At 38.8% G+C, this 20,449-nt stretch overlaps 1 protein-coding gene across 1 annotated transcript in view; it reads left to right on the top strand.

Annotated features, from left to right (window-relative positions):
- The window catches only part of TRPC4 (transient receptor potential cation channel subfamily C member 4), a 132,727-nt gene that overhangs the window by 77,918 nt on the left and 34,360 nt on the right, over positions 1–20,449 (top strand). Inside the window, exon 4 of the mRNA XM_054271765.1 lies at positions 17,749–18,085. Coding sequence (XP_054127740.1) covers positions 17,749–18,085 — 337 coding nt within the window. The remainder of the gene's footprint in view (positions 1–17,748; positions 18,086–20,449) is intronic.

The following is a 20,449-nucleotide window of genomic DNA, read 5'->3' as shown; positions in this document are numbered from 1 at the left end:
AAACTAGGTCATATGTTTGCTCTGTAAATCATGTAAAAGTCTCCATGTTTATAGATAAGAAGTCCACAGATTTTTAAATAGTATGAATTAGGTGAATAAATTATCTGCTACACCTACAAAACCTTCTTCTATAGGATCCTTTCAGTAGGAAAAAAACTTTAATTCCAACAATTAACCCGGCACTGCTGAGTCCACCACTAAACCGTGTCCCTCAGTGTCACATATACATGTCTTTTGAATACTTCCAACGATAGTGACTCAACCATTTCCCTGAGCATCCCGTTCCAGTTCTTGACTAGCCTTTTGGTGAAGAAATTTTTTCCCAACATCCAATCTGAGCCTCACCAGTGGAATTTGAGGTAATTCCCTCTCGTTCTATCACTCATTACTTAGAAGAAGAGACCAACCTCCACCTCACCACAACCTCCTACTCTGCAGGCTAAACAACCCCAGTTCCCTCAGCCACCCCTCATGAGACTTGTGTTCCACACTCTTCTCCTGCTCCGTTTCCCCTCTCTGGACACGCTGCAGCACCTCAGTGTCCTTCTTGTAGTGAATGGCTCAAAACTGAACACAGGATTCGAGGCCTCATCAGTGCTGAGTACGGGGGAGTCAATCACAGCCCTGATCCTGCTGGCCACACTATTGCTGATACAGGCCAGGGCCTTCCTGGCCACCTGGGCACTCACATGGCTCGTGTTCAAATTGTTCAATTGCTGTTGAACAGCACCCCAAAGTCCTTTTCCACTGGGCAGTTTCCCAGCCACTCTGACTCCAGCCAGTAGCACTGCCTGGGGTTGTCATGACACATGTGCAAGACCTGGCACTTGGCCTTGTTGAACCACTTGCTGTTGGCTTCAATCCATCGATCCAGCTTTTAAAGGTCCTGTAGAACCTTCCTATTCTCCAGCAGAACAACGCTCCTTCTCAGCTTGGTGTCTTCTGCAAACTGACTGGGGGTGCAGTTAATACCCTCATCCAGATCAGTGATAAACATACTAAACAGGTCTGGCCCCAACACTGAGCACTGGATTCACCACTAGTGACCAGCTACCAACTGGACGTAATTCAATTCACCACCATTCTCTGGGGCCAGTCATCTGAACAGTTTTTTTAAGCTGTGAAGGGTATTCCCATCCAGTCCATGACCTTCCAGTTTCTCCAGGAGTAACACTGTGGGAAATCGTGTCAAAGGCTTTACTGAAATCCAGGTGGCCAATATCAACAGCCTTCCCTCATTCAGGTCACCTTGTTATAGAAGAAAGTCACACAGTCAAGCAGGACTAAATGAGATGTAGGTGTCCCTGTGGAAGATGTACTTACTGCTGCTAGGAAAAAATGTTCCTAAATCACAGGTCACATCTGCTTAATACAGCATTTAGTAGTGGTGAAACAATTTTCCTAAAATATATGAAAAAATTCCTTATAGAGTCAATAGACAGAGGTATGCACAGAGGGAGATCCTGTCTGTTCAAGATAAGACGTCTAAGTTCATTCCAGAGACATCTCTCTCTGCTTCTGTGGCTGGATAAGGAAACAGTGTGCTTCATTTAGAAGAATTACTTCACTAGGCATTGAAAATGTATAAGCAAGTTAGACAATTTACTGCATCAACTGCAATTTCTACCCTGTGGTAACAGAGACTTTGAATTCTGTAGGCACAGAGCCCGCATAAGGGGAAATTAATTTCAGCAGTAAGTAATTAATGATGTCTCAGGAGTCCTCAATAACCTTTAAATGCTATATGCTACACACAGGTTGCAACCTTCTCATCACAGTTCTGGTTAAACTATTAATGAACTAAATTCAGCGACTTTTTATTTCAAACACTTGATGGAAGTAATTAACTCGAAGACGAAACTTTCTGTTAATGAGGTACAGTGGAAATCTCTCATTTCAATTGCTTTTCTGCATCTTCATTATAAGAAATGTTGCTGGGATATCTGCCTCAAACAGGAAAAACCAGCAGTGCAAACCCCTAAGCAGCAGTGCACAGCCCTTCTGTTGAGACTGGCAGCAGCAGAAGTTGGTTTGAAGGAGTCCCTGCTGTTGCATCTTCAAGCTTCCCTACAAACCTGGGATAGATTGAGGACCATGGCACAAAGTGTGTTGTCCTTCTGTCCAAAAACTAACTAATCCATTCCTGTGCTAGCTTTAACTGGCTTAAAATAAGTTACTGAGGCACAATTGAACATGCTGACACTGAAGCTTCTACATGCTGTTGCAGTGACATTTTTTCCATTGTCTGGCTCTCTCCATTGAGTGTTTATTGAACAATAAAACAAGACAGCCAAAGCAAACTTGTTTTAGGCCTGCCTGCTCATTCTTTCTATCTTCTCTTTGTTCCACCAGATGTCCGCAGAGGAATTTTCCCTTCCTTCCTTACCCCTTCCTTCATTTAGTGTAAACCTTAGCTATCAAGATAAAATAGCAAGGGGTGTCTTCATCCATTGCCTCCATCAATATGTGCACCCATTGTCAAACAAAAGGTTTATGAGAAAAAAAAATGCTTCTTAGATGAACTCACTCTTGTACCTCCAAAGAGATCTGGTCTATATATATTATTCAGCTGAGCAGAGAATATAAATTTCTAAACTTTCCAGCTCCAGGAAGTAAAGTAGAAAAGTTAGGAGAAATGCTCAATATGGCAGTGGTTTGACAAAGTGAAACTTGCATTTTGAAAGTTATATAGGGTTTAATTTTGAGTGCTGGCCTTTGAACTTCTAGGGTATTTTTCAAAGAGGAAGGAAAATGTTTACACAAAACTATCAACAAGTCCTCCTTGCAGAGATACTTGGCTTTCTTCTATAAATAATAGGATGATATTCTTCAGGGTTAGTTCTTGAGATTCTATTTAACAGAAATAAGATATTTTAAGAAAAGATTTCAAGAAATTGAAAACTCTTTTATTATGGAGAAAATAGTCTCACATGTCAGTGAGCACTTGCAAACTAGAAAGGACTTGATAAGGAAGGATTTTCAGAATGTTTCAGAGAACAGTGAAAAGCCAGGTGAATACATATGAATAGGAGAAGAAAGAAATCCAAAGTTGAACATCACCTGCTATGTTATTACGTTATTATATCAAATCATGGCATTTATTGTTTGAGTGTGTTTCATTCCTGAGTAGTATTGGATAAATGTGAGGATCTTTAACATCTGTGGGAGAAAAAGACCAATGCAGATCTTCAGAAAGTAGAAATTACTGAAGGTCTACAGAGTACAACATGCCTATGCTCTCTTGGTCAAGTACAAGGTCTGGCTTGTTAGGTTTTTCAGGTGGATGGAGAGGACATGTTTTACTCTGCCTGCTGAGCATAAAAGACAATAATGTTTAATTATCAGGGTAATGCAGTTGCTTAAATTAGAGGTTATTCTAAATAGCTGACCTTGAGGGATTTATTAGTAGATCTGTGAAGGTTCACAAAAATACATGACTCCGTTACATGGCATTTGACATTAAGACAAGCTGAAAGTGTAACATCATGTAAAAACAGTTTGACACATTATTAATATAATTAGTTCAGGTGTTTGTTTCTGCGTTCTTAACAGCACACAGAAAGAAACTAGAAAAAACCATTCCTGTAGTGTGCTTGTGCTGTGAGTTTCTGACTCATTCCACATAACCTCAGGTTTTTAACTACAGTACCTATGTCAGCAGCCCAGCCTTGGGTTCCTTCATCATTGATGGGAAGAGACAGACATTTCCAGGCAACTCAGGCCATCTGAGAGCAAAATAATTTTTGTCACTACCTGTCTTGCTTGCAATTATTTTAGAGGTGACAAAGGACAACTAGATGTGTTATACAGGCTGAAAAGAATGACATATAATTTCTGGAAGATAACTAACAGTGACTATTTTTTTAAGTCCTGATATTCTGTTTCTTTGAGACCCAAAAAAAGCCTTTAAGATGAAATGGTGAACCTGTTTACAGGAATCTGTTTACTTCTAGTGCATTGTATGATCTAAGGGTCTGCCTGGAGAAGTAAGCGTGATGCAAAGCTGCATTTCAGAGTTTTGTTATGAGGGAAAAATCCGCAATTTTACATAAAGATGCTGAAGATCAGATGGAAATTTTGCAAGAGAGAACTGTAAGAGCTATGACAGCCTGCAAGATTGCAGTTGTGTTAAGACACTTCTTCATCATAATTTCCAAAGCTGAAACCTCTAGTGAATTTATTCAAAATCAGTCAAAATGCTGAAGTAAAGGATAAAGCTTTTATATACTGTGAAAAAATATTTTCTTTCAATGCATGTGGCCTTATTCTCAATAAAAATGTGTTGGTCAAATCACATTAAAAGTAAGTAGCATAATAACACTTAAATTAAGAGAAATAATTGTTTTCATAATAGATTAAGGTAATATCTTCCTAACCTGGCTATCAAAAAAAAAAAAACCCTTGTTCTGTACTAAACCTTGACAAAAGTAGCCTGGGAAGAGGAGCACTTTTTCTTTTCAGACTGATCTTTCCAGGTATAATCTGCAAATTACAGTGCACGAATGATGGTCAAACAAGACCTTATCAACACTTAAGGCTATGTTGGTTTGAGGTTGTCCTGATTTTCTGGTGCAACTTTCAGCCAGAGCAAACATACCTGTTCTGTTTTCACTCCATCTGAGAAGTAAGCACCACACAACTGCTTGCTCACTCTCCCCCAGTGGCATGGGGGTGAGAATCAGAAGACTAAAATTAAGAAAACTTGTGGGTTAAGATAAAGGCAGTTTAATAAATAAAGCAGAAGCCACTCATGCGTGCAAAGCAAAAGAAGGAGCTCGCTCCCCGCTGAGGTCACTTCTAGACTGGGTTTTCTGTGATCTGATGGCAGGAGCTGAGGGGACATACACACTGTAGCCGGTGTGCTGGGAGTTCTCTGTCATCGAATGTACAGAGGATGACACATACTTGCCTCTCTTCTCCTGTGGTGTTAAGGAATCTGGCAGCCTTAGTCTTTCTTATATCTGTTTGCCAGTATATAACCTGGCATCTCTGCTTAAAGCATAAAGAAAAACCCTAAATATATTTTAAGGGTTCAGAAACAGTATTTTTGTTCTTATTAATATTGCAGCAGTACTCCAGGGATATTTAACTTCCCAAATAGCTCAATGAGTTTCAAGTAATCAAGCAACATGAATTTTCAAGTGACTGAGGAAGGAAAAGGGTGGATCACTATGAAATTATTTATTACATCAGAAGATAGAATGGCCAAGTGTTCAGTTTACAGATATTCTTTTCACAGAAAAAACCCCACAAATTCTTATATTAGAAAAAAAAAAGTACTGAAATGAACAACATAATTAAACAGTGAACTATTTAGCAAATTTATACTATTCTTCATAGACCAACTTTTCAACAGATACGCTTATTCACTTCAAAACATTTAGGTGAAGATTATTATCCTATAATTTTCAAAAAGAAAATGAAGGAAAAGAAGTTCCCTTCCTTACTGCTTTCCTTCCTTTACAAATGCAATCAATGTAAATTGACCCATCGTAACACTGCCAATATAAATATTCTGCCAATAAAAACATAAATATTATTCTCTTAGACTTGAGTCCTTTGGCTTCTATCCTCCCTCAGTTTTCATGGAAAAGCTGAGGTTTATAACAAGCTGAGCAAGCTCAGTACTTCAGAGAAAGAAAGACATTTCCCCCAAGCAGTAGTGATAATACATCTGCCATCAAGTCTTTTTTTTCTAAAGAGGAGGTGAGGTTTTACCCTTGTGAGCTGTCAAGGTTGAATTATGGGGTTTGTGTATCAGATCCCTAGTCGGAGTTTCTAAAATTCCCCAGATTAAAACACTGGTGTTGGATTAAACACTGGTGTTAGAATGAAGCAACAAAGGAGCTTGCAGTTAAGTCTTAGAGAATGCTGCAGCTGTTTCCCTGCCCAATTACAATATAGTTTAGTTTACCATATAGCTTAGTTATGAAGTATGGAGTTTTTTGGCTGCCATTCCTCTCAGCCTCTCACTGAAGCATTTGTATGCTGAAGAAATCACCATTTTTCTTTTGTGCTGACAGAGGCTGGATTTGGGAGAGCTATGGAATCTGTCAGGGTTGGTACTAATTGGCATAGAGTGGGCAGAAGTAAGTAATAAAGAGACACTGGAGTCTCACCACCACAACCTCAGCAAGTAGGTATTTTGGGTGTAAATTTAAAAGGGTTCTCTGGTACAGAAGATGTTTTGATCCTGACTGTAGTGTTTGATGGTATTACTAAGAGATCTTTACCGATGCAGGATGGATTTTGTGGAGAAAAAGATGACTGATGATAATATTAGTTCAAGATATTCCTATCTCAGAAGTGCCCTCTATGGAGGCCAGAATGGCCTCTGTGGACCACAGCAGAAGTCTTCAACCCAGCTGATTTTGTTAAATCTTGTATGTAATATATAGGATCATAAGAGTACACATGTGATCTAAATTTAAATTGCATGTCACATAGGAGCTTCAGGGGGTTTTGTATGTTTACTTGGGCTTTTTCCTCTCTGTACTCACTTATGTGTTATTATACAACAAGTTTCTTTATTCTTAATTGTATTGTATCACTGACTCTCAAATAAATTTCGTTTTAAAGAATCACGCTTTCATGCATATGATCGGGAAACATCATAGAAGAGTGGAAAAAAAAGCAAAAGAAAATATTTCTTCAGAGTGCTAGTATCTTTCACAAAGATTAAAGAGCATCTTTCTTAGAAATGTACCCTTTATGACTTGCTGGAGCAGAGGCCAGGGCATGTGACATACAGGCAGTGACAACAGCCTATGAAGTATATTTCTCTGGCAGTGAACAAATTGCCTTTGATTTGTCGTGGAAGAATGTAGCCTCAGACCTTCAGGGACTGAAAAAAACTTTGTTTATATCCTTCCACATATACTTCTTCCACCTCTAGCTTTTAACAAATGGCCATTTTCTTCCAAACTTTAAAAGAAAATATATTCCTTTACCTGGTAGTACAAGCTGATGTATTAGGCCCTATCTCCACAAGAGAATGCTACGGAATCTGACCAAACAGAAACATCCCCTGAGTTATCTAGTTACTAGAAGCATGCAATGAGTTTTAGAAACACCAGTCCAACACAGAAATGTATAATGTAAAAATCAATAAAATATTGAGTGAGGAACTGGTCTTTGAAAAGTTGTCTGTAATGCTAAATGCAAGCAGGCCATAGCCTGATGGGATGACTGAGTGATGCTAAGGGATTTGTATTCAGGCTTCAAAAAGTTGCAGATTTGCCTTGCACAGATCTGTCTGGAGAAATAAATAATGGTGCCAGGCAAGAGATAATAGGTGGTGGGGATGAGTGGGGTCAAATGCTCAGTCTCAGACACTGATTTTTTTTAGTGTAGATGATGCCTGAACATCCTTAAAAGTGATGCTTATGCTCTCAATTAAAATTGGCTCTTTATTGATTCCTTCCTCACTCTGGTTCTTCCCTGTTAAAGAAACCAGCAGTGTTCAGACATCTTTACAGCAACAGTGAGAGTAACTCCAGGTTTTTGAGATCCCAAACTCTAATGTTTTGCCACAAATCGCAGAGGTTCATCAGAGGAAAGAACTATCCAAGACTGTACTTATTTATCCAGGCTGGCAGATTGGCAGATGCTGGATACACACAGATTTTCATTAATGGCTGTAGTAGGTATCTTCCCATTACATGAAAGCGCAGTATTTTGTAGGTCTGTTCCCAAGAGAAGGTAATTTCCTTCAACCACAACCTATTGTTAGGTGTAAAAGAGCTTTTGGAAAGCAAGACTTTGGAGCAAGCAATTATACTGCCCTGAAATACTTTCTAAAATTAATATTTTGTGTTTAAACTGCAGAAACTGCACATGGCTGCACTTGACTGATAAAACTGATGTATCTGTTAGACTCACATGCATTTCTCCTGAAAATGGTCTCAGAATAATGCTCATTGAGCATGCTTGCCAAAGACCTTTTATTTCAGTTTAGTTTTTGTGAAGGAACTGGGTGATTAATCTGATTTCTCAGCTCTCAACATTCTTAGATAAAAACACAGCCAAGTTAAACAAGAGGAACCTAAAGATAAAGAGCATTAAAGTATTTGAAGAGAAAGAAAAGCAAATTAGGTGACTATATACATTCTGTTCCTAAGTATTTGTGAAACTGCATAGCCAGATCTGCACATTAATAGAGAACTTTCAAAAGGAAATTACTCTGTTTATTTCTCTATCTAGCTTGGATGCTTTTGAGAATCAGTCTGTGTTATTATTTTTTCCCTTCTCCCTCTAATTTTGTATTCAGTCAGCCTTCAAATGAGTGTTATGCTTTCCAGGAATTGGATTCCCAGGGATTTTGGGGAACTTTGGCTTCTTCAGTTCCACGCAAGCTTCACATCATAAAGAGTCACTTCTAAAGAAACTGGGAAACCTTGGAGTTCAACTCTCTTATCTCTTGGCCAGAACAGTGTAAGCATGGAGTCAAGAACAGTTATGCTTAATATCCATTTTTCACATGAGGATGCAGGATGGCACCTCATAAAGCTAAGCTAACAGAGTAAAATCTAAATTTGCCTGGTGCTAATGGGAGGTGATTACCACTGTTTTTACAGAAAATATTTGATAGTGCAACAAAATATCACTGATCCAAGGTTTCTCTTCACAGAAACAGTCAAAGAGCCTAAAAATGAAGAAAAGAAGGCATTGAAATTTTTGTGTTCAGGTTTCTTTCAAATAAGTCAATAACCTGCTCCAATCTGAAAGGACAGTCAGCAAAGGAAAGTGGAACTAAGAATGACTCTCTGCCTTTTTTTGATCTCTGCAACAAGTTGAGCAAATGAGGAATAGGGCAGTCTCCAGTGATGCCAATAGAAATTCTCACATGAGCAGGCAATTCCCAGAGGAAGACTCTAGCTGTTCTGGTTGTTTTCCTACCCATCCCTCACTCAAAGCTTTTCTTAGCTAATTTTTCTCCAATTAAACTCTCACTTTGTTCTGTGCTTTAGTTGCTTTCAACATATTTGCAGCTCCCTCATTAATTTTGAAAGGTTGGTTTCTTAATTTGCGACTTTTCCTTCCAGTGATATGGCAACTATGGATGTAGACAAAGTGGTAGAATATTCTGGATGTGAGGGAACTCACTCGTCATTTTGTGGAACTGTAACTATCTTGGATCCTAACCCCTTCTGGCTGACCAGCTAAGGCTTGGAGCCCTTACCAGTACAGGACACAAAACCAACTTGAATGTAAGAAAAGTGGAGTCATAGAATGATTTGGACTGGAAACGAGCTTTGATTGCTAATTGCTCACTGGTCCAGAGGTGTGGGGTTTTTTTTTTCTTTTTACATTCCCTGTGTTGGTATATGAAGTTTTTTAGAATACATATTGATTTTGGTCTTGTAGAATGAACTTGAACTTCTGAGTTTATAAACAAAATGTGTTTATTGTCTCAGTTTATTCAGTGTTAGAAAGAACACTGAGAGAATGATCAGCCACTATTTCTATTCTCTTGAAAAATAGTGTGCTTTTTAGAAACTATCGGTACAAACAGGAAACTTGGTGTCAGAGGTGTATGAAGAGTGCCTTGGGAGTAATAGGATTGAAATTATAGAGACTTAATCAAATAAGTGCCCAGTCATATTTATCTTCTTGCTTACTGGTGTCCCCAGGCATTTTCTGCAAAGTTACTCCCTGGACCATGAATTCTAGCTTGCACTGTTGCACAGGGTTATTCTGTCTCAAATGTAAGACTTTACTAAGAAATATCAGTTTTATTATTTGCTTGCTATGCATGGAAATACACCAGCTAGGTGTGCAAGAACAGAGATTCAATATAACAGAAGTTCAAGTTTATATTCTCTTCAGAAACTTACAATGCTTCTGTAATTGTTTTTCCCTACAAAAAAATGTCGTGAATTATGGTGGTTCTAACACTTTCCCAGTGTGGGAGCTAGAAGTATTATACCAACATCATAATTTTGAAGTTTTAAGCTATTTTACACAATCATCCCAAAGCTCAATAACTGATTCATTTTCCTTTACCACTGGGAAGTCTAACAAAGCTATTCATGCACAGCTGGTTCCTAACAACTGCATTCTAGTTTTAGTTGCCATTGCCTTTTCTAAGCAATTAATCAGAATCACTGCAATTATAGATAAGTCTTGGCTTATTTAATAGATTTTTAATAGGTTTTTTTCTGTACTGGTTCATTTTACTGAGGAGTCATGAATCAAAGTAAGAGCTTCTGCTTGTGTTGATGTAGCAAATGAGAAATTTTAAATGCTCAAAGCTGCAATGTCATTAATCCTTTTAGAAAAGCATTTCAGTTTTTACTTTTCTGTTTTCCTTTTGTTTCCTTCCTCCTCATATTTGAAGTTACAAAATAGAAAAATTCAAATAAAAACCCCTGGAATTGTATTTTGTTCTTGGTGAGAGGAATGTAAACTCTGGATTTTATGATGAAGGCATCTGTGCTGTGAATTTTCTCTGCTATAGGGATCTGATGTGACTCAGGTTACCCTGATCATATACAAGGTGCTGTCATCTGGTGCTCTGATCCCAAGTGTCCTGCTTTTGGCTGGGATAGAGTTAATGTTCCTCTTAGCAGCTGGTGCAGTGCTGTGTTTTGGGTTTAGTATGACCATAATGTTTATGAAACTCTGATGTTCTGGTTGTTGCTGAGCATGCTCACCCTAAGCCAAGGACATCTCAGTGTCCCGTGCTCTGCCAGCGGCCAGGCGCACGAGAGGCTGGGAGGGAGCATGGCCAGGACAGGTGACCCAAACTGGCCAAAAAGTCATTCCATACCTTAGGATGTCATGCCCAGCATATAAACTGGGGTAGGCTGCTTAGGTGGGGCCAGTCTGTGCTCTGGGATGGGCTGGGCAGCACTCAGCTGTGGGTGGGCAACCACATTGTGCATCCCCTGTCTCTCTTGGGTTTTATTCCCGTCTCTTTTTCATTATCATTATTATTGTTATTTTTTTTTATATTAATTTTGTTCAACTGTTCTTATTTCAACCCATGTTTTTTACTTTTTTTCCAATTTTCTCCACCACCCCACTGAGAGGAATGGGGTGGTGAGTGAGCAGCTCTGTGGTATTTTGTTGCCAGCCGGGGGTTAAACCGTGATGCAGAGTGAGCTCCCTGGTCCCCTTAAGGACACAGCTGCATATGGAGCTGAGTAAAAGTTGACCAGTGATTTGCATCTAGCAGGAATCATGGTTACTGAGATGGCCTTCTCCAGCTGGCACAACATTTAGATGGGATGGACCTGAGAATAGGATTTGGTGCAGGAATCAGGGTTTCTGGCCTGAGGCAGAAAACACTCAGTATAACTGTACCCAAAAGAATCCAAAACATGGTCCCTAGCTTTTGGAAGGGAAAATGTAGAGCTCATCTAGTCAATAACATTAAAGCATTTAAATTGCAATTAAATGTTGTTTGTCCTAATGAAGCAGTCCTCACAGAGTAAGCCCTGAAATTCTCAATTACAGCCTTTGGGGGAAGATATAGAAAAGAATATGCAGTGACATCTCTAAAGGGAGAAACAATATACCAAATTTAAGAGTCTTTTTAGGGAGGTTGGGACTTGAATCTGTCATTAGTGCCAATGCTTTTCACAACCAATAGATAGAAAATACTGACATGTGAATTTGAAGTTTAACTAAATAGAAGAGTTAACTTTTCATTAAATATTTGTGAAAATTTGTAAAATATTAGAAGTAAAGTATTCTCGAAAAAGAAAAAGCAGTTGAGCTTGAGTCTTGTCAAATGGGATCACAATCATTGGGAAGTGTGAGTGACAAAGCAGCCGACCCCAGAGCAAACCTTTCCTACCAACGTGCCTGTAATGGCACTGCAGCACAGCACAACAGAGAATCTGGCTATGGCTTCAAAAAAGTATTAATAAGAAAGTCTATGATAAATGTTTTCAGCTGTTTCTTCCTCAAAAAAAGTCATTAATGTCATTCATCTTTTAGAGAGTGCTATCAGAGATAGTTCTTTGTGCTACAGCATAACTCCCTTGTATATGTCAGAAAGGAAACAAATTTTCTTTGACAGCTTTCATTTCTAGATGACAAATTACATCCTGTTTTATATAACATACTCAACCACCTATTGATGTCAGAATGAGAATTGAATTTGGACCTCAGATTTTGTTAGACTGCTTTTATAAATGTAAAAATGAGCACCTTGTTACAAGTGGAAGTTTTTTATATCTTTTTGTATTTCATAATACAATGAAATAAATACTTGTAGGTAACATTGTGGTATAGTAAAGAGCTAACAACATATTCTGATGATACAGTATTTATAAAATTATTCTTTCTTTAAAGACCATATAGAGTTAATAGTATCAGTTGTGTTATTTCTTCATAACTTCATTGACTGAAAGATGTATTCTAGAAAAAACAGATTTAATAGGAAGTGAAAATTAAATTCTGTGTTATGTAAATGCTTGGATAACACTAGAATCAGGCTGTGTTATTATTTATACCAGAGTATTTTTGTTGGTGCTGTGAATTTCTGTTTTTCAGTGGTCTCAGGGAAGAGCCAATTCCCAGCATGACAACTGAGAGAGTGAATACCAGAGCATTTTTATATGGGCAGACTCTCTGAAGGAGCTAAAGATGTGAAATCGGGAATAATCATGTAACAAAATCCCTTGAGTAATTACAAACTGCTGGAAGCCATCATAATGTGAAAATATAAACTTGCTGATTGCTAATTATGTGGAAACAATATCAAAGTCAAATCATATAATACTGACAGTACAAAAGATACTCAAGAATAGTAAAAGAATACCTCCAATCTCTCCAATTAAGGAAGAAAATTATACTACAGTGAAAATATTTTGGCATAGGCAATGCAGAACTGGCAAATTAATGTCACAGAGTATTTCTATTTCTGCTAGTCACAAAATACTTATGCAAAATAGTTTTTAATTTTTTTATCTCCAAGTTCATCAGGGGACTTCCATGTCTATTTACCATTAGTATGTGATCATCTTATATGTAATGCCATCCATTTATACGGGAATTGTTTTGTGCTGGAGCATGTGTTTCTTCCATCCCCTTTTACTCATCCTTTCTAATAGAAAAGTTTCTATTAGTTATAGTATAAATGTGAATTGACCAGAGAATTTTGTCATTAGGACCTTTTCCTTATTTTTTTAATGTAGCGAAGGGCTTTTCAGTGGATCAATTAAGAGTATAATAAGAATTTGGAATCGGTAATAAAATATATTCATCACAGATTAAATTGTTTGATCTATTTAACTGTTACCTGTGAGTAATGTCTCTGAAACAGGCTACATGGGCAGCATTTCCACTGTGAGTCCCAGGAAGGTTTCCCTGCCTGCAATCCCTGTATGCTCTCAAGTATTTACTTATGAAGCGTGAAAACAGCACCTTCCTCTCATTTCCCCTGGTCCTCCACAAGGACCAGAAGGGACAAACTCACCTTTCCTGTGCAGCTGAAGAACAAGGCTGTAGGGCTCACCACTGAGCACACTTCTCTTCCATCAGAGTATAACTTTTCCCTGTTAAAACCCTTCCTTCATTTTTTAGCTAATGTAATAAATATAGGTATAACTACTGACCGTATTTCATAGCATATGAAGACAATCTCTTGACCACAAAAACAAAATCTGTGAGAATTAGTTTGGACATTTTTAATTATGTCATACAGTGCATTGGTAAATTAAACTTTAAAAGAAACTTCAGCAAGAGACTTAGGATAATTTTCCAAATATCCACAAAATACTTTGGAATGGTTCATAGTTAATATTATATGGCAAATGAAGCTCAGAAACAAAAAGAAAAGTCTTCAGTGGAGAGCCAGATATTTCTGTTTTTTCAGGACATTGCTAACCAACCTTGCCAATGTGTTGTTAAAACACACCAGCATGAATATTTGGACCTTTCAGAAATGCATTATATCATCTGTAGATAAACAAACTGTGTTGTGTTTTCTGTTATAAACCTTTGCCTGTGGCACTAGAACTGCTTCCAAATGCAATACGGCTCTTTAAATGCAGACATAGTATTTTTTACGCTTGCTCCATACCACACCATTGGTTGTTTCTTATGTATTTTGTGTCAAGCAAGTAATTGAAAGCACATTACCAAGGCTGCTTCCTCTGACTCCAGCCATACCAAATACATGGTCTGTGCAAGTTTTCTTCTGTATTTAGAGGAGCCAACCAGTGCTAGAATTCTCTTGTCATATTTTCAAGAAAAGTTATTGTGGATTTCTTACGAAATTATTACTTAAAAAATCATCTCTTCAGTGTCTGGGATTTGAAAATTTTCTGCACTTACTAAAAAAGTTCCTGTGCCTCAGAACACCATCCTTGACACATTGTACCTTACCCACACAGTCCCAACACCATAAAATCTAATATGGGTATTAGAAGACAAGGCATTTTTTTAAAACCTGCTCAGAAATGCTTTCTCGATTAACACTGACATTAAGTGTTAATATGCAATTAACACTTGCATATTAATCTATTTAAAGATTAGAACTAAGCAATGCAGTGCTCACCCCATTGTAGAGCATCCTGCAGATGGTGCATTCATCAAGGATCTCCTCATGGCATGAGGTAACTGCATCAGTTCTGGTCTGCCCAGTCCCAGGGCAGCCCAGTGTTTGGACATTGGAAAAACTCTTGCCTTTTACCTTATTTTCTCTACATTGCAAACAGGAAAATTAATTCCTTTTTAGATGTGCTTGGCAAGGAGTAGGTCCCCTATATCTTTCACCAGTCTTTCGTAGCCACTGGCAGCTGTTCCTTCACATAGCTCCCAACACTGTGAGAGTGTCCAAGGGTGTTTAGAAAAGGGGCACAGGCAAGACTTGGGCACTGATTACTTCAGGTGAGGGGATTTGTAATTTCTTTCATAATATCTTCCCATTCTTTAGTAATGGAAAGACATTATGAAGAGGAGTAAGCAAACATGGACCTGGCACTCTATGGGGCAAAAAGAGAAAAATATTTCTTAAGGAATGACTCACATTTTTTCACTAGTCAAGCAAAGCACCTATCTGTATCTACTCAAGCTAATTAAGTTTAAAAAATGTTTTAGGGAAAATAAACTTGGCAAAAGCATAACTTTGAAATCATCTGCTCTGACCACATACACTATTATTCTAGACATTTGTACCTTGAAAGAAACAACCTGAAACCTTGAGAATGCATTTTTCTAAAGGAGGAATACATTCTGTTGCTCTTCTTTAGGGCTGTTTTCAAGATCCTTACAGTAGGAGTAAATTTTCTTATCTTTCACAGCAGACAGAGGCAACTTCCCTGCTGGTGTCTGGTAGGCAAATTTGTCTCTACTAAAGACTCTGACATTTCATTAATGTACACCAAGTTTGAATTTGGCTGAGGTAATGATTTCTGACAAGATCCAGACATATATAGGAAAATGCATGCTGACTCTCATTTCATTCCAATCTAAAGAGCATTTTTTACTAGTAGTAATCCCAGTGATTTTACAAGCAGTTTGAGGAGTTACCTGTTTTTCATCCCCAAAGGAACTTGGTTCCTGTCGTTATAAGTATTATCAAGATAATGTAAGATCCCAAAATAGGTGCATTTGATTTGAGTTCAAATCTGAAATTATTTAGTGTAAAAATGCAATTTTGTAATAAGAGAAAAAGGTTTCTGCATAGCTTTACAAACTATTCAGCCAATGGTTTAATCCACTGTATGTATGTAATACACTCATACGTGTGTGAATGTATTGGGTTTGTATGGCAAGATTTTGATAGTTGGGCTGCTTAAGTGAGATGCTGCCAGAAGATTCCTCCCTTTCTCCCATGTTCAATACCAGATACTCCAAGATGGACATGCTTCTGGACAACGTTGAGCTCATCACTGGTGATGGTAGTGCCTCTGGGATAGCAGATCTAAGAAGAGGAAAGAAGTCAGTGCACAGGAACAATTTCAGACAGGGTACAAGAGAGTGAGAATGTGTGAGCAACACAAGTCTGTACCCAGGTCAATGGAGAAGGAAGGGGAGGAGGTGTTCCAGGCACCAGAGCAGAGACTCCTCTGCAGCTGGTGAGGAAGACCATGGTATGGCAGTCTGTCCATGGAGGTCTATGGTGGAGCAGAGATCCACCTGCACCACTGGGTAACTCCACACAGGAACATGTGGATGCATGAAGGAGACTGTGACCCACTGGGAACCCTGCACTGGACTGAGCTCCTGGCAAGACCTGTGGTCCTGTGGAGAGGGGAGTCCAAGCTGGAGCAGGTTTGCTGGCAGGACTTATGACTCCATGGAGAACCCATGGAGCAGTCTGCTCCTGAGGAACTGCACCCCATGGAAGGGATCCAAGCTGCAGCAGCTCATGAAGAACTGCAGCCCTTGGGAAGGAGTCATGTTGTAGAAAGTTGTGGAGAACTGTCTCACGTGGGATGAGCCCCACAGTGGAGTAGGGCAAGAGTGTGAGAAGTCCTCCCCCTGAGGAGAAAGGAGTGGCAGACACAATGTGAGGAACTGACCACAGCCCCCTACCCATCTCCCTGCACCATGTGGGGGTAGAGATAGGGAATTCAGGAGTGAAGATGAGCCTAGGAAAAAGGAAGGGGTGAGAGAAAGCTGGTTTTAATATTTGATTTTATTTCTGATTTTTCTACTCTGGTTTGATGGGTAATAAATTAATTGCCCCAAGCTGAGTCTGTTTTGCCCATGATGGTACCTGGTAAATGATCTCTCCCTGTCCTTATCTTGACCTGCAAGCTTTTCCTTTTATCTTCTCTTTTTCCCCTCCCCCGCTGAGGAGTGGAGTGATAGGGCAGGTTTGCTGGGCACCAGGCATCCAGCCAGCATCAAACCACCAGAGTAACAGGAGGAAAATGCTTTTTTTCTTTCCTTTTTTAATGCAGCTCTGTCCCTCTTTGATACATATCTTGCTTCTATTCTATGCTTTTTATATCAACTCTTGTCTGCTGCTCCTCTGTCACCCTTATAAAAGAAAACAATGGGGAAATAGGGACTAGTGATCAAAGAAAAGTATGACAAAAAACCTTGATATGTACTTCTTTGAAAAGCTATCTGAAAAATACTAAATATTTACTTGTTTTGGGGTGTTTTGGTGAAATTCAGTTTTAAGGATCATATTCCAAAACATAAAAATCTCATAATGGTAACAGAGAGTATCACACAGGATAGGTGTGTATCCTGACAAGGGTTAGTGACACACTGGGAAATGCTAGTGCTTAGTTCACATTGTGTAAACATTTTGTAATGCATCTGTAAGTTTTGTCAGTATTAAAGCATGTAAACCTGATTTTTAGCGAATTAGCAGGGAACATAATGAGAACAGTTTGTTCATGGCTGTGGAATTCAGTTTCATTGTTTGCAGACCTCAGTTGTGCTCCTTGGTTTCTACCTCATGTTCTGTGAATTCTCCACAAATGTTGCTGATTAAATAAGAAGTATCTGTGAGCTTGCTTTTCAGTTTCAAGTCAGGTTTTGAAGTCCATGTGTTTAGCTATCTGTTGTCTCCTTGTGTACTCAACCAATGCAGAGGTGAAGCTTTATTGTGAAAAGTAAATGTTTGTTTCTGTGCACTAACTATGCTTTTGGCATTGAAGGAAAGGCAGGCTGACCCAGCCCTGTCTTACTGGTACAATCAGTATGAGTGAGATTGCACAGGCTGTGGATTTATTTTAATGTTTTTAATCTCTATCTACTAAACATACATAGAATGAAAAATCTTCACAGAGACAGCAAGAAACTAACTCTCTTCCTTTGTTCTCTCTGTAGTTTGTTGCTCAGCCCAACTGCCAGCAGCTGCTCGCATCCCGCTGGTACGACGAGTTCCCTGGATGGCGGAGGCGACACTGGGCAGTGAAGATGTTGACATGTGTTGTGATAGGACTCCTTTTCCCAGTCTTCTCTGTGTGCTACCTGATAGCTCCCAAAAGCCCATTGGGGCTGTTCATCAGAAAGCCATTTATCAAATTTATCTGCCATACAGCATCGTACTTGACTTTTCTGTTCCTGCTGCTGCTTGCCTCTCAGCACATCGACAGGTCAGACCTCAGCATGCAGGGACCCCCTCCAACCATCGTCGAGTGGATGATTTTACCGTGGGTCCTGGGTAAATGTATTACTAAAGAAAATACAGTGAAAAGTATTTTGAGCACTGTGGTTTTGCCAGGCGTTCCTGAGGCAGGATGCAACAGAGTTCTGTCATGAATTATTAACCTACCGAAGCAGGCAGATTGTGCAGCTCCTCCAGTGCTTAACAAGAGTAGTTGACAGTGTAGACAAGCAGTAGAGTTTGAAAATCCAGAGTGATAGATTACAGTGAGAAGAAACAAAAGATATTAAGGATTCCTTCCTGTGATTATGCAGTGCCCTGAAATATATATTTTTTTTTCTCTCCAGACCAGAAATTGTCCTAGTTCTTGTGTCTATTTTTTAATGTGATAATTTATTTTTAAAAAGAATGCCTTTGCTACAAGAAATATTTTTCATTTAGGGAAGTGAGGCCTAAATTAATTTCTGTAGTGTTATTACTAACCTTAGTCAGCTATAGTATGCTTCTTTCTAAATGACAGATGCACCTATTGCAAATAGTGCTGATCAGCATTTTCAAGTGAGTATTTTCATTAAAATATGCGCACAGAATATTTTTTCAGTGCAAGAATTTGTCACTCAATTCAAACCAAATATCCTATGCCAGAAAGAATAGGAAAATTCTGTAGCATTTTTATAATAAAAAAAAAAAAACTTACCTCTCTGTCCTTACTGTTTACAATGAAAAAATTTGGGCTGGGATTATTGAAAGCCTGCTTTGTGTGGGCCATGTCATCCTTAAAAGTGTTTCTTCCTGTGATCCTAGTATTATCCTAGGTGCTCCCTAACTTTGCCTGTCTACACTGCTAGATGGTAATTTCTCTCAGTGTGCTGTGGTCTCTCCCCTTTTTCTTATTTTTAGAATCAACACAAGTTGAACCAGGTCAGGGCAAATATATTTGTCTAAAATATAATTATAGTAGGAAGGACTCAGCAGTCTTGACTGCAAGAATTTAGGTTTGGTATATTCATCAAAATTGTCATCACTTAGACAGGTACCTGCACAAAAATTTCTGAAACTTTGGTGGGATTTTGATACCATTACTTCTCCCAGAGCTTCTCATTAAGGTACTGTGTATCTTCGATTTTTCCCAAACATGTGGGTTTCTTTAGAGCAACGTGACTGTCAAGGCTTTTGGCCCCATTGATCCTATATCATTTACTACACAGTGTTGAATTTGTAATACACTAGTTGGTTGTGCCTGTTATTCTGGAAAACAACAATTCAGTGGCTTTTCCTCTGCATGTGCCTTGGAAGAGCCCTGTGGGAAGCACAAGACAGGTGTATCTGCTTTTCATTTATAAAAACAAGCATGCAGGACTGAAAAGCCTGTCTATGCTCATTGTCAGGCACCTGTCAGAAGGACCTGCCTTCCACAGGTGAACTGCTTTTTGGGATTTTCCCCATGATAGCCCAGCAGTGCTCACCACCAGCCTTCTCTGTGAGGTGTGTTTTCCTTGGCTGGGTAAATATTTTTAATATATTTTTAAAAAGCCAAAATCTAATATTATTGCAAAGAAATTATTCAATCTGGGAGGTTGTCTAGACTGATACTTCTTACAGACAAGTCAGACTAAGTTCTGTAAGCAAGATTCACATTTAAATATTAAAAGAAAATTTCCTCCAGTTAATTTTCCCTGTATTTTACCATCAAGAAATGAGAAACTAATATAAAACCTATTATCTTTATACATGGCCTCCTTAGAAATAAATGCTACAATGCTGAGGAGGAGCAGGAGGCTCTTCTGTGCTGTGCCATGCCCAGAGGAGATATTCGTACCTTTTCTCTGTGGCCTTCCAAAGTAGCAGGTGGTCAGGATCTACTCACAGTATCTTGAGAATAAAGGATAATAAGAAAAAATGCACAGCTGACACATAAACCTTGACATGCCAAAGTGGATTTTGTCATTAACGTGTCTTTTATTAGAGCTGAAAGAAAGAGGCACAATTTGAGAAGGGCAAGAGCTAGTTTCTGTAGTAAAGGTGATTCAAAAATTTTAGTGACCAGCTCGTCTCCAAAAAACACTCAGTGGGAAGAGGAAGAACATCTAATGCCCTCAACCTCTGACATAGTTGTTTACTTAGGAAGATGTTTATGTAACTCAGCATCTCAAAGCACTTGTTTGAAGAAGCCATTAACCCTGAGAATTATGGTGTTCAAGATAACTGTCACTTCTAAAAGCAACATTAATATTTTCAGCATAGACTCATATGGTTGGATTATGCCTGTGCTGAACAAACACTTCATCTGCAAGCAGTACAGATCAAGTCAAGGGAGCCACTTCCATAAACAACAGTTCATGAGCATGGATGAAGATCAATGTCTTGACACCACTGGTTAAATAGCTTGTCGCCGGTCTAGACTGTGCTGTTCAGAAAAGC

The sequence above is a fragment of the Melozone crissalis genome, unplaced genomic scaffold (genome assembly GCF_028551555.1).
Source record: "Melozone crissalis strain CALT ecotype California unplaced genomic scaffold, PUWL_Pcris_2 ptg000013l_1, whole genome shotgun sequence".
In the NCBI taxonomy this organism is placed as follows: Eukaryota; Metazoa; Chordata; class Aves; order Passeriformes; family Passerellidae; genus Melozone; species Melozone crissalis.
This window is presented reverse-complemented; position numbering and strand designations above follow the sequence as displayed.